A 14448-nucleotide genomic window follows, 5' to 3' on the forward strand; every position below is an offset into this window, starting at 1 on the left:
CTATAATAAGCGACTTTCGTATGCCACATCTAAGTCGTTTGTGAGAGATTGACAGAGCTGGTCCCAAACAGACCCCCTGGGAACCACGTGTTATACCTTCCAGCGGTGGGAGCCATTAATAAACTCTCTTGAGGTCGGTTATCCGCCGTTATGCACCACTTATTGTGCCCATCTAAATTGTTATTTGCCTGTTATCGATAAGGTATATGCGAGCCCGTATCATGCCTACTGAGTCTGTATACCACTCCACGCTTTCCTTCACAGAGGGCTCATTCTCTATCAAAGAAAGTATCAGATTGTTTGACACGTTTGTTCTTTACAATCCAGCTGGCTATTCCTATCACCTTACCACTTCAAGTGTTGCAGATGATTTCTTTATTATTGCTCTTATCTCCTGGCACGAGTTAACTACTAGTTTATTTCTGGGTTGTTTTATTCCTTTATATGTGCATATATTTGCCTTTTCCAGTCTTCTGGAATCTCTCCCATTCTTGCTTTCCAACGATAATGCTAGGGCTCAGGATACTCCTCTATTAATCCTTGAGTATTCTGGAGCATTTCTCAGGCCTAGTGATTGCAGGATTAACTTTTCTACAGTGATGTTTTACTTGGTCTTTTTTTATTGATCTTCTGAACCTTACCCTTCCCATAAGCATTCACTATGTTTAGACATTGCTCAGACTTCTCAGTGAGATGAAACAAGAAGTCTTAGCATCTTGCCTTTCCAAAGTTTCTGTTATGTTTCTCCTCTCACTGAGCAGTGGGCTACCTATCTTGGTCTTCCTAATTGCTTCGTAATGTATTGTTAAGTCTTGTTGTGTGCCTATATTCATCTTGTATCTGACTAGTTTCCATTTTTATATGACGGGCTTTTTATTTTGGGTATGAAGATTCAGTGGTTAGCCAAGGTGGCTTTTGCCCATGTTTCTATTTTCTACATCGGATAACTTGCTTTTGGGCCTTAATAGGTTCTTGAAAAACTGGCAAACTCTCCTAGTTTTTTATCCCCTCAGTTGATTCCCATGCGACCTTACATATCGCTCTCTGAGCTTACCAAAATCGGCCTTCCTGAAGATCCGTATCTCTATTTGCTGTACTCCTTTACCTTCCTTAGAATTGCAACTCATGTTCGTTCATGATCACTTTTCCCCAAGTTTCTTCTACTTTCCAATTCTCAACTATTCTCCCTATTGGTGAATCAATCTGAACAGGCTCTCCCTGCCCCCTTAGCTTTTTTCAACCTTTGAAATAAAAGTTGTCTGCAATGCAGTCAACTTATTGGATAGTCGGCCCACGGGTGTTATTGTTTCCCACATATATCTGCGTTAGTGAAGTCCCCCATCACACCAATCTTGGGCTTTGGTGATTTTGTTAGTTGTTTAAAGACAGCCTATCCACCTTTCCACGTGTTGTGTGGCTGTAGTTAGACTCCTAGCACGGACAATCACCCTTGTTTTTTTCCCTTTTATCCTAACCCAGAGACTTCAACATTGTCTCCTCGGTCACTCACTCAGTCCAAGTTGTGTAATTTTTCATATATAAGGCACCGCCTCCTCCTTCCTGTCTATCTCTGAGCAACTATTACCATCCACCACAACATTCAATCGTGTATTGTCCCACAGTTTCGTGATGCAGCAATGTTCATTTAGTGTACTTTATTTATTAGACTTCCCAGTTTGGTGCCTTGCTTATTACCCCTATGTCTTGTATTGTATATAGGATTTAGTATGCTTTGATTTGCCTCCCAGTTTTGCCCTGACCCTCCTTTCTCTCTGCCATTATAGCCTATGCTCCCTCTTGTTTCTGACCCGTCTCCCAGGTCTTCCTGTTCCCCACTTACCTGTGGGCTTTGCTCACCTGTCCCCATCGAACCTAGTTTAAAGCCCTCCTGAGAAGTCCTGCCACCAGTCACACTTAACTCCAGGTATTGTCAACACATACCTCCTAGCTGAGCTTATTATAAAATGGAAAGGCTCTCTCAGAAAGCTTCGCCAGTTAGGAGTATGTGAGGGCTACTGATATAGCTAACAAAACACAACTGTACACGTTCCGTATAACTTGTTAAGCTGCTGGGGAAATTGTGGTTGAGCTAGAATAAAGGAAACTTTTTAACTCTGGACATAGAGGAAAGGTAGTGTCTTTGTGGCAGTGAGCATAGTCCTGAGGTGAGGGAAGACAATTAAAGGTGATGATGTAAAGGGAGTTGATAGTGTATTCTGTTACTGGGAATATAGAGCTGTTAGAGAGATGTGACTGCTCTGCAAACCTATTTCCTCTGGGGGGAAATTTTAGTTAATTTTCTTTAGGGCTCTCTCCTTGCTCCAAGGTATGAAACTGAGGTAGTGCGTGAAATCTTTATGCCATACTGATCCTTATGCACATCATCATCAAAATGAATTCAAATTATATCTCTGTCAGGAAAGCTGGTAGTTAAGCACATTATATCAATGTTCTCTTTTTTTTTATTGCTATTTCCTGCTAATCCTGGACAATGAATTGGGAAATCTGCCCTACTTGGGGAAATTATGGCAGAAATGTTACGGCACTACAGTCAGGACTTGTGGGAGTCTGACACTTGGAGTGGGGGCAGTGAACGTAAATCATAATTATTTTGCTTGGACTTAGGAAATGGCTTTTAGATTTGAGTATGCGGGCAGGATCCTTGGCTACTGTAAATAGACATAAACTCTCTTGCAATCAGTGAGGATCACCAGCTGAGGATTGGGACCAACATATTTTCGGAAGGTGGAAGCTGAAGTTTCGTTGCAAAAGAATTGTGCATTTGAGTACTCAGCTCAAGAAATTCTGCATGCAAATACAGGTCCACAAATCTGTAAGGCTTTTGGGAGGGAGGTTCAGTCATTTTATAGGAAGAATGTTGAAAACTTTCCTTTATAATCCCTATGATCAGAATTTTGCTGTTTTTAAATATCTGGCAGTCAGTGGGAAGCAACTATGAAATCTGAATCCATATTAAACAGCAGAACACTAGAAAAATATCATATCACAGGAAAGCTTTCAGCATGTTATGGAACTGAGACTTACTCCCTGAAATTATAGAGGAGGAATATCTGAAATAAATATACCTTCCCTAGGTTCTAACGGGGGGTAAACCTTGTGTCCAAAACGCTACCAAATTTAATTAGCAGAATACTGTACTGGGAGAACTATGATTTGCTGATAGTATGAACAGTTTGTCACAAATCTAGGCCTGAGTTACTTGGCTGACAACCTCTGCCCATATAATCCTCCAAGGCAATTGAGGTCCAACAGGTTCTTTGCTCTCTCTCAAAGAGAAATGATAAAGAGAGGCAAAACAATTTTTTGACACAAAGTTGAAATTTTGAATTTGTTTCCATTTTCCAGAGTTGGTAAAGGAATATTTTTTATTTCTTTTTTAAAAACATTCTGAGAAATTTTTTTGATAATATCTGAAAATTTTAACTTTTTTCCGTATTTGCCTTTTTTGCAACTTCAAAAATGTTTTTGATGTCCATTGTTTCCTTCACTTCTTCATTTTTTCTTTTCTTCTCTTGCTACTCTGTAATTTTTCATAACTTCTTCAACTTTGGGAAGTTAATGACTAGCAAAAGGAGGAAGGAAAAGAAGAAAAGCGCCTACACATCATTCATTTTCTTCCATTCCATGGCAGAATGGCATCAAGGAAAAAGGAGAAGATTGATTTTTTATTAAAAACTAGAAATATTGGATGTACCTTTCACTGAAGTTTTTGATTTTGAAAAAAGGCCATTTATCTTTTTTTTAAATTATTTTTCAGATGAAAAATATCAACCAGCTCTTGTCCTCAAGTTCCACCTGATCAGACAAGGGTGTAGCTTTCTAATACCAGCTCCATGCCTGTGCAAACTGCTAACGTGGTAGAGAGGGTATTTCTATGACACCAACTCTGTGCATCAGCCAGACACACATGAGAGCATATGCCACTATAGTTTGTACACTCCAGGAACCACAGAAACTCCTCCTGAGAGCAACTCCGCTTCCCTGTTCCTCTGTCCTCCAGCACAGATTGTGGCTTAGAGCCACAATCTAGGCTTTAGCTTAGCTGTAAATGGAAACACATTACAGAGAGAATGGTATGAATAGGAAATTTAGTAACAGTGATACCGCAGTGTGCAGAATGTTCTTAACTGAAAAAGCAAATTCATAAAGAAAGCTAACAACTAAAGCACCCTGCTGATTGCTAAGTTACCTACTTTGTACTAGAACTGGAAGAATGAAGATGGCTCTGTAAGCAATTTTATTGTAAATTAGCATTTCAGATGCAAAACTTCTCATTTAAATATATTGCTGAATGAATTTAAATTTGGCAGATGTGTAAGCTTTTAATTTCCTTTATTACAAATGCCATATTTTGCTGCATGTCAGCCAACAGCATTAATTAGAACCACACTTATTTTATTTAAACCATAGGTGTGAGTTAAAGCTATTACAAAACTTTAGTGCAAGATCAATTAAAACAAATAGCCATCTGAATGTACTGTGTGCGTGCGCTCTCTCTCTCTCAGCCAACCTCCTGGTTAGATGAAGAAAAACATAAGTTTTCCAAATACAGAATGAGACGCAGGAGTCTGCAGCAAATCTGTTAACACAGTTAAAAACTTTTAAGTAATCACCAAAAGTTACCATTAAATTGAGATTTAGAACACTGGGAGGTAGGAATGTGGGGCTAGTTAACAACACATGCTAGACTTAGACAGCAGATTCAAGTGTATAATTAGATATAGAAGGAGCTGGAGCAGACTAAGCATTCAGTCCAATGGCATAAGATCTGCGTTGTCAGCAATCATGTAAGCCAGTTGCAGTGTCAATGGACTCTTTGCATTAATAGGCTTCTAACTTATACCACATTAGCCAAGATGTTCAAGGTGTTGCTATTACAGTTTTACCCTTTTGTTCACTCCTCCCTGCCACATACACCAAAAGAAAAGAGACAGCTGCGTGTTGTCAGCAAATGGTCCAGTTTCAGAGTTGTGCGGGCTTTTAGTCATGTGACTCATTTGGACTTTTACGATGAGTCATGCAGCTTTGAACTCTGCACATGTGCGTGTTTCATATGTTACATGCTGGGTAACAACAGGAGAGGACTCCATGTTTCTACAATCAACCAGCTTTTTGTTAAGAGAACTATTTACAGAGGTGCAGCTAGCATTCTAGCCATTTGCACACAGACTGGCATTCTGGTGCCTTCTGCAACCTGTACTCCTCCCTCTAAGTTCCATGCAGGTTGCTGCACTGTGGGCCCATAATTTGTTTCTAAAATAGACACAAACATATTTGGTGGTGGAAGGAAGGAATTAAGCTGCAACTCTAACATCTTGTGCCCCACTTTCTCACTTCTTTCCTGTAAGGATTTTCTTCTCTTTACTCAGGATGTAAATTCTCTTGTAGAGCAGTGTTTCCCAAACTTGGGACGCTGCTTGTGTAGGAAAAGCCCCTGGCGGGCCAGACTGGTTTGTTTACCTGCCACGTCCGCAGGTTTGGCCGATTGTGGCTCCCACTGGCCGCCACTTCCAGCCTCTCCCATTGGCCTGGAACAGCGCACTGTGGCCAGTGTAAGCTGCAGTCGGCTGAACCTGCGGACACAGCAGGTAAACAAACCAGCCTGGCCCGCCAGAGGCTTTCCGTACACAAGCGGCATCCCAAGTTTGGGAAACACTGTTATAGAGGATTGTGCCTTCAAGAAATCTGATACATCAGGAAGAAAAGCTGGTGTTGGGTAAGGGTGGGAGATGTGCAATATGATCACTGGAAAGCTGCAACAAGAGTCTGCTTGCTGAACCATAAACATTGTCTAGTAGTTGTCTGTGTGTCTGATAACAAACTGGGGACTTTACTCTTCAGGTTGTATACGGTTCTTCCCTAAATTCCCAAGCACAGCAGCTGTTAACATAAATGTGAGTCAGTATAGTTTTACCCTAGTTTTACTTCAGAAACAAAGGTCTACCCCAGCTGTCACATAGGCCCATGGCAAAATTTCCATTGTTTTCAACTGAAACAGGATCAGACCCTACATTTGGGAAGGAGAGTTATTAAGATCAGGACAGCATATCAGGGTATGTCTGTGGAAAGAAGGGTAATCAAGTTAGCTGCATTCTCGTTTGAATTATGTGTTTTGTTTGTGATCGGTTCATTTTGGGGTATAAACGTACTTACCTCTAACCTAAGCAGGATCTTACCCATTCAGGTCAGAGTTGATTTTCGCACTGCATTATTTCTTTTTTTGCCCACCCATCAGTCTCCACACTAACTGGGCCTCACTATTCAAAAGTTCTAGTGATTTGAGGTGCTTCTCCGTATGATGCCCACTTAAGATAACTGAAAATGTCCTGATTTTCACAGGTCTAGTGCTCAGCCAATATAGCATATCTCCTGAGAAGAATTCGAATAAAGTGGCTACAGGCAGGGATAGAAAAGTTTGACATGGATTTTCTTTGGAACAGAGTAGCAGGAATGAGAAAGAACTGTGTGGGCTTTGAGGGAGTTTGTACAAACTCTTCTTTGATCTCAGAACTAGAGCTGTGTGACTCACTGAGCTGCTGGAATTGGTGAAAATTCTCTCTGTACAGAATAATGGAAGTGACACACTTAGCATTTTGGTCTTAATTTTTCACCATCCTAAGAGACAGGTTACACAAGCAAAGGAAATCACCACCTTTCTCTCTAAGTGCAAAACTTAGCTAAAGAGACTGAGCAGTTAAAAAAGGAGAGAAATAATAATACTTAACATCTATCCAGTACTTGTCATCCCTAAAGGATTAATTCATGAAGCCTCAAAACACTCCATTGTGGTAGGTATTATTTTTATATCCTTTTTTACCTGATGATAATCCTAAAATAGAGAGGGTAAGTTACTTGCCCAAAAGCAAAAAGAAAAGGAATCTGACAAAGAGGCTGGATTAGTACACACCAGTTCCTTCTCCCAGTCCTGTGTTCAGGCTGCTAAATTGCATTTTTTAAATCAACTACAGGCTGAAGCTAGGCACATTTCTCCCCATAAACATTTAATGGAGTAAAATCACAACATTTTCTCAGCCTCTCTTGCAATGTTGTGCTGTGGTTTGTGTTTGCAGGCAGCTGCAGTTGTCATATTGCTGTAAGCAGCAAAGCATTCAGATTTCACTTATGTTTATTTGTGTTTATGTACATTGGATAAACTACTAATCTGGACTATTTTCCTTATACTGTTGCTCTCTTGTGTTTAGGTTTTCTGTACCAGATCCTGTTGTTGTAGCTAAGTCATGTGTATGTTGAATGTTTTCTTTTTATCTGCACTACTTATTATTGATTTGTTTTTTGTTTTTGTTTTTTTGCCATTTCAGGGTTGCGATACCCAATCTTCCATTGTGTAAACAGAATCTCTCATGAGGAGGTGTCTGAGAGCTATTGTGACACCAGCACCAAGCCCACGCCAGAAGAAGAAGCCTGCAACATCTTCCCATGCCCAGCCTTGTAAGATAGTGCCAGCAAATACACTGGAAAATGAAGGCAGCAGTGTCACTGAAGCTTTGCACAAAGGAGGGTAGCTGTTTTAAATAGGACTCTAGGGTGAACATCTCAACTATTTTCCACTTGTGACAGCTGATGGGTTCCCCTGTCAGAGGTGGTTTTTATTCCTTTCTAAGGAAGTGGCAGCCATAGCAGTTTATCCCCCATTCCAGCACTGTTATCCCATGTGAGATAAGGGAGTTAGGAGAGATTGGCTGTCATTTACTCTGGGTTAAATGCAGCCAATCCTCAACAGGTATGATGGCTGAGGTGCACTGCAATCTCTCCTGTAGTCTCTCCCTTGGTGCTCTTTCCAAGAGAGAAGCCTCTACCTGCACTTCTCCTAGAGCAGAACTCCACGGTTCACACCACTTTAGACTGAATCACCAGGTTACGTTCCCACTGTTACAGGGCAAATGGTGCCTTATGCATTATACCCCTTTGCAGTCCCTCATGAGTGCACCACTGGTGACAGTTTCTGCTGCCTTCACCTCTCTGGGTGCAACCCCACCCCGTTCTACCACTCAGCCCCCCATCTTCTAAGCATGTTAATATGACAGGCCCAAATGTACCAGGCACCTGGAAGGCACTTCCCTCTGGGAGCCTGTGATCAGCAGCTGATTAAGGTAACTCAGAACAGCTCCTTCCAAGCAGCACACTGTGTATTCACCTAAGGGAATATAGCAGGAGTTGGCAACCTTTCAGAAGTGATGTGCTGAATCTTCATGTATTCACTCTAATTTAAGGTTTTGCGTGCCGGTAATACATTGTAACGGTTTTAGAAGGTGTCTTTCTATAAGTCTATAATATATAACTAAACTAGTGTTGTATGTGAAGTAAATAAGGTTTTTAAAATGTTTAAAAAGCTTCATTTAAAATTAAATTAAAATGAAGAGCCCCCCGAACCGGTGTCCAGGACCCTGGCAGTTTGAGTGCCACTGAAAATCAGCTCACGTGCCACCTTTGGCACACATGCCACAGGTTGCCTATCCTTGGTATATAGCAAGCAGCTGAAAGGGTTAACACTACAGAGGGACTTGCCTAAGCTTTGAGACAAGGGATAAGCTTTAGGCAGCCTATACTGCCTCAGACACACCCTGCAGGGCCTCTATCTCTGACTGACTGCTCCTGCTGCAATCTGTGCTGCTCTGTCAGCTTCTCTACACACACACTTCCTCTCCAGGCAGGGAGTTCTAAGGTTTATTGTCATTTTTGATCTTAGGACCCCTGGCCTGGGAAAAATAGGCCTGTGACCTGGCTAGAGCCAGGTGGGCAATTCCAAGTAATAGCCTAGGGTTACCATATTTGAACTTTCAAAAAAGAGGACACTCCATGGGGGGGCAGCCCCACCCCCATCCACTCCCTCCCACTTCCTGCCCACTAACTGCCCCTCACAGAACCCCCAGCCCATCCAACCCCCCCTGCTCCTTGTCCCCTGATTGCCCCTCTGGGACCCCAGCCCCTATCTAAGCCTCCCTTCTCCTTGTCCCTAACTGCCCCCTCCTGAGACCCCCCCCCACCCAAACTGCCCCCCTAGGACCTCACTCCCTACCCTGTCCCCTGACTGCCCTGACTCCTATCCACACCCCCGCCCCCTGACAGCCCCCCCCCAGAGCTCCTGACCCATCCAACCCTCCCTGTCCCTGACTGCCCAGACCCCTCTCTGCACCCCTGCTCCCTGACAGCTCCCCCCCTTAACCCATCCAACCCATCCTGCTTCCTGTCTCCTGACTGCCCCCACCCCCAGAACCCCCTGCCCCTTCTCCAATCCCCCTGCCTCCTTACCGTGCTGCTTTGACCAGCACATCTGACTTCACGTGGAGCCAGACACACTGCCACGCTCCCTGCAAAGTGCACAGCCCCCGCCCCGAGTGCTGCTGGCACGGCATGCTGAGGCTGCAGGGGAGGAGGGAGCAGGGAAGGGGCTCTGGCTGCTGGAGGCCCTGATGCGAGCTGCTCAATCTGGCCCAGCCGCTCTGTCAGCCCTGCCGTGCTCTGCATTGGGAGGGAAATCCTGGACCTTTTTAGATTGTTACAAAGTCCTCCCAGACGGCTATTTAAAACCCCAAAATCCAGACATGTCCAGGATAACATGGTAACCCTATAATAGCCCATCCAATGTTCTTTAAAGGACTCTTGGAATACTCTCCCCAGAGATCTCTGATCTCTAGTCACAGCTTTGTTTCCTGCTGTTCTTCCTAATAACCTTTCATTCAAGCTTTACGTTTTAAATCAACCCTGTCTAATCAGACAGAATACTGTCAATCAGGTAAACTGAGATGCATACAGTGCTGTTGATAAATTATACAACTATTGCCCTCATTCTCCACAACAAGTTTGAAGTTAACAGTGTGAAGGGCTTTTGTACTAGCAATGCACTCACCTCCGTGAGCATGACACCAAAAATGACATGAAAATGAAAATATGTATATTAATAAAACAAATACATATATACAGTCTTAATAGAAGTCTTAATGGAAAGGAATCTTAGTCACTGAAATGAAATGCATCTATTCATTGTTTGTCACACATCAGTTTATTTTTGTATGTAAGTTAATGCCCATTTAGGTGATCCATCTACCATTCCTCCTTCAGACAACTGACTTACTACTTCTCTCCCTGTGTCATGTCCAGAAAATCTTTGTAAGCTCCTCAGGGCAGTCATCTTGCTTTTACGTGTTTTGGGAAATGCTGTTAAAATAATCAGAAATAATATATATTGCTAGACAATCTCTAAAAATATGTTCTGATCACTATGTACCCACTTCTGCAACTCTTACACATTAATAGTGTGACACTTCACCCTACAAGTAGACCCTTTGTAAGTATGCAGGGGTCCCCTATATAAAGAATAAGTGTTATTTATTTCAGTATTCAGCAAAAGACACGCAGAGGTTTAAATGATACTATAAGGCTTTTTTTGTCCAAACACTTATAGTCAGAATTGAAATGAGATTAATGTGACCAATATGGCAATATCTTTATTAACAGTGGATCATTATTATGTTCTCCTTTTTCTTTTCTCTGTTAGCTGGGATATAGGGGAGTGGTCTGAGTGCAGTAAAACATGTGGCCTTGGTATGCAGCACCGACAAGTCCTGTGCCGACAAGTGTATGCCAATCGTACTCTGATGGTTCAGCAATACCGATGCCATCACTTGGAGAAGCCAGAAACAACCAGCACATGCCAGCTGAAGATTTGTAGTGAATGGCAAATTCAGACGGAGTGGACTTCGGTAAATGGGAATGATTGGTTCACGTGGAGCATGAAACCTCAGGGGAGCTACAGTGGAGTGAAACATTCCTCCAGAGATCTTTAATCAGATGTGATTGGATTACATTTGGCTTTGATTAAAAACCTTTCAAAATAGGTAGTAGGTGAGCTTAGGCAATTTAAACAAGCCATGTGGTTATGACCAATTAAAACCTGTTGTTTAGACCAGAGAGAATAGAGAAAAGGGACAGGGTAGATGTATACTTAGTTAATTAAAATATCATTCAGAGTGCTTTGCAAGGTCAATGTATTTATCTGTGTTTTTAGGGAGGGAAGACTTGATAACGGCTTGCTTTATAGTTAAGGGGCATATATTATTACCCAGGGTTTGAATCCATGTAGGGTTATTATTGTCTGTGTTGGTGGTAAGAAGCAGTACCTGGTTAAGGTTTTTTTGTTTTTATTTTTATTCACTTGTATTTTGAATAATATTTAAATGCAAGGGCACCTAGAGGCTTGGATGGGTGTTTTTTTTTTTTAAAAATACGTACTATGAAGCAAAGTAAAGAAATATTATAAATCTAATACTGCTTTAGTAATTTTAGCTGGTGATATGAAATGGAATCAAAATAAAATCCGGTGATTGATTTATTCCCCTGCCCCTCTCCCCCCAAAAAGAATGCTTTGGTATCCGGAGGAAAGGGCCTACTGTAATGAGAGAAGCATTTAAGTTTGGAAACTCTGTGGTTTAAATAAAGTGTTTATTGTGTTAGGTTACTGGAGTACAAGTAGGTTTTCACTTTGGAGACAGCCTTCTGATTTTAAAAATGCATCTTAAGCAATTTGGTGCAGTGCCATTTTCCCCAACACAGAAACATAAATGACAGATGCTTTGATCTGGTTAGAAAAAATGGCACTCCTGATTTAAGGAAGTTTCCAGACAGTGTGACCTAGTGAAAAGAGTACTGGACTGGCACTCAGAAGACCTTGGTTCTATTCCTGGGTCTGTTCCTAGACTGCTGGGTGACCTTGGGCAAGCCATTTCATCTCTCTGTGCCTCAGTAAGATGGGGATCATGCTACTGATCTCCTTTGTAAAGTGCTTTGATTTCTATGGATGAAAAGAGCTATGTAAGAGCTAGGTGTTAGCATCATCATCATTGTTATTGGTGTTACTCCAATATGTTTCTGACTTGTTTCACAAGCCTAACTTGGATTTCTGCAAGTATCTTCGGGTCAGAGATTGAAGAAATAGATGCAATCCTACACGAGTGATGCTCTTACTGCTAGATGCTTTCATGGCTTCACATTTGCTTAGATAGGAGAGTAAAGAGCGTGTCCCTATGGAGAAAATGAATGTTCTAGTTGCTGGCACTAATCATTTGCAGCCATGTAGATAATCATTAATTTAAAAAAAAAAACAAACCTTGTGTGTTAAAAGAATGTTAAGGCTACAGTATCAAGCACTCAGAAGTTAGGAAATGCCAGATATAAGGCTGCCTGTGCAAACTTAATTTGTACCCTTGTGTATATGTGTTATCATGCAGCCTTTAATTATGTGGTCACATAGTGTTTGATAATAGAGTGATAGGAGCAATGGCAGGGCAGGGTCCTATCCAGGTGTTCAGTTTTGGGTCACAACAGCAGTGGAGTTCCTTAGGCAGGATTCCTTATCTGCCTCTCTTAGCCCTCCTTCCTGATGATGTGAGCTGCATAGCTCGCCAGACAGAGATGCTGCTGGCTGCTGTATGAAGCAGCACTCCATACAGAAAGGCCAGAGAAGAGCAGGGAAGGGGTGTCTTCCCCCCACTTTCAGTTGAAGATCAGGAGCAGCTGTTCCCTTGAGTTATTCTTTGCTTTTTCTCCTGGCCAGGAGTGCAGCGCAAAAGCATGCAGAGTACCTTGAGACAACCTTTCTGGAGCTCAGAAGCCTAGTTTCTGTGCATTGTAACAAAGCTTCCCAGTGCAGCAGAACCACGCCAGTTCCAATGTGGTTAGGTTCTTTATGGTCATGGCAGAGTTTGGCCCTATATTTTTAATTTTTATCTTTCCAAACTCACCTATATGATGCATTGGAATGAGACCCACATCTATAGAACTACTGAGGTATCTTCCCCCGAACAACCAGTATTTCTTCAACTCATGTAGATTTTTGCATACGTGGGATTGGAGGTAAATGGATAGATGATCTCCAGCTGGATCTGGACTGTAGTTGCTAGGTCTTGAATGTACTGCTGATGCAAAGTCTGTTTTATTACAGTGTTCAGTGCCATGTGGAGTGGGGCAGAGGATCCGAGACGTAAAGTGTGTCAGCAATCTTGGAGACATTGTTGATGACGAGGAGTGTAATATGAAGCTACGGCCAAATGACATTGAAAACTGTGACATGGGGCCCTGTGCTAAGAGCTGGTTCCTCACGGAGTGGAGTGACAGGGTAAGACTTTCCACGGCTTTTTGTAACTGTCCCATTCACCCTTCTGAGACATAAGAATTGAGTAATTTGATCTATGTGCAACAGAATATAAAATATCAATCATAAAAGCGGCAATTCTGATACTTGTGCTTTTACTGAATTGCTTTAATCTATAACATAGGCAGATGCAGATAAAGAAAAGATAAACTGGTTCATGAGCTTGTTTTAGGTTCAAGAAGTGCTACAAAGGGAAGGAGTGTGGGCTGAAGTCTGGATTTGGAATCTGATCTGAATCTAGACTTCCCTAAAGATTAGGTATGTTCAGATTTATTGTTTTGCTTTGGTTAGGCCCGAGTCCCTAAGTTTGGATCCAGATACTGCCCAAGTGTCCTTTTTGGTAGGGAGGTTTCAGATTTGGTGTTCTGGTTTGAGCCCATTCAAGAAAAAGACCCCTACAAAGTCATAGAAATGACCCCATTGAGCTCCAGAAAGATTCTTTCAAAGTTTCCACATCCTAGGGAAACTGGATATATGTCTTGTTCCCGTGATGCATAGGCAAGGTCAAACTGCTGTCAATAGAGAGATGCTGATTTACACCATCTGATGATCTAGCCCAGGGAATTTGTTTAATAGTTGTAATATATATATTATTTCATTAAGACTTACAGGATAGGCATAGCTAGCACTTACAAGATATTTTAGTCCCTCTTATGGATCGCATAGCAGATCTTATCCATAAACAAGTCAAACTCAGTGTTCATTGCTTAGGCCTTGTCCTTCCATCCCTTACTCCATTGGCCAGTCCTTACCCACAGGCAGATAGTCACGTTCAGAGGAAATACACCTCTATTTCAATATAACGCTGTCCTCGGGAGCCAAAAAATCTTACCATGTTATAGGTGATACCGTGTTATATCAAACTTGATTTGATCCACTGGAGTGCACAGCCCCGCCCCCCCCAGAGTGCTGCTTTACCGCGTTATATCCAAATTCATGTTATGTCGGTGGGGTTATAACGGGCTAGAGGTGTACCTGTAAGATTTTATATATACTCCTCAGCGATATTCAATCCACTATGACACTTTGGGGTCCAGCAGTTCTGGTTCAGAGGTCATGTTGTGTGCTGACCAGCCTGCTTTGTCTGAGGCAACATGGGAGCATACTGAGTGAATTTAGCGGAGCCACCAAGGTCTTGTCATTTCTCTCTGTGATGATGTGTTCTGGCAGTGCAGTAACATGAACGCAAACATTGCTGTGTCTAGTCTGTCATGCTACAAATTTTAATTCCATGATGGGATCATTTTATGATTCTCTGT

General features: G+C 42.1%; 1 protein-coding gene across 2 annotated transcripts in view; it reads left to right on the forward strand.

Moving 5' to 3' along the window:
• The window catches only part of THSD4 (thrombospondin type 1 domain containing 4), a 610875-nt gene that overhangs the window by 546709 nt on the left and 49718 nt on the right, over window positions 1-14448 (forward strand). For both annotated transcript variants that reach the window (XM_075069580.1, XM_032791936.2), the window contains 3 exons: window positions 7341-7470; window positions 10538-10742; window positions 12980-13153. In XM_075069580.1, the coding sequence (XP_074925681.1) occupies window positions 7341-7470; window positions 10538-10742; window positions 12980-13153 (509 nt within the window). The remainder of the gene's footprint in view (window positions 1-7340; window positions 7471-10537; window positions 10743-12979; window positions 13154-14448) is intronic.

This window comes from Chelonoidis abingdonii, chromosome 9, assembly GCF_003597395.2.
Source record: "Chelonoidis abingdonii isolate Lonesome George chromosome 9, CheloAbing_2.0, whole genome shotgun sequence".
Lineage (NCBI taxonomy): Eukaryota > Metazoa > Chordata > Testudines > Testudinidae > Chelonoidis > Chelonoidis abingdonii.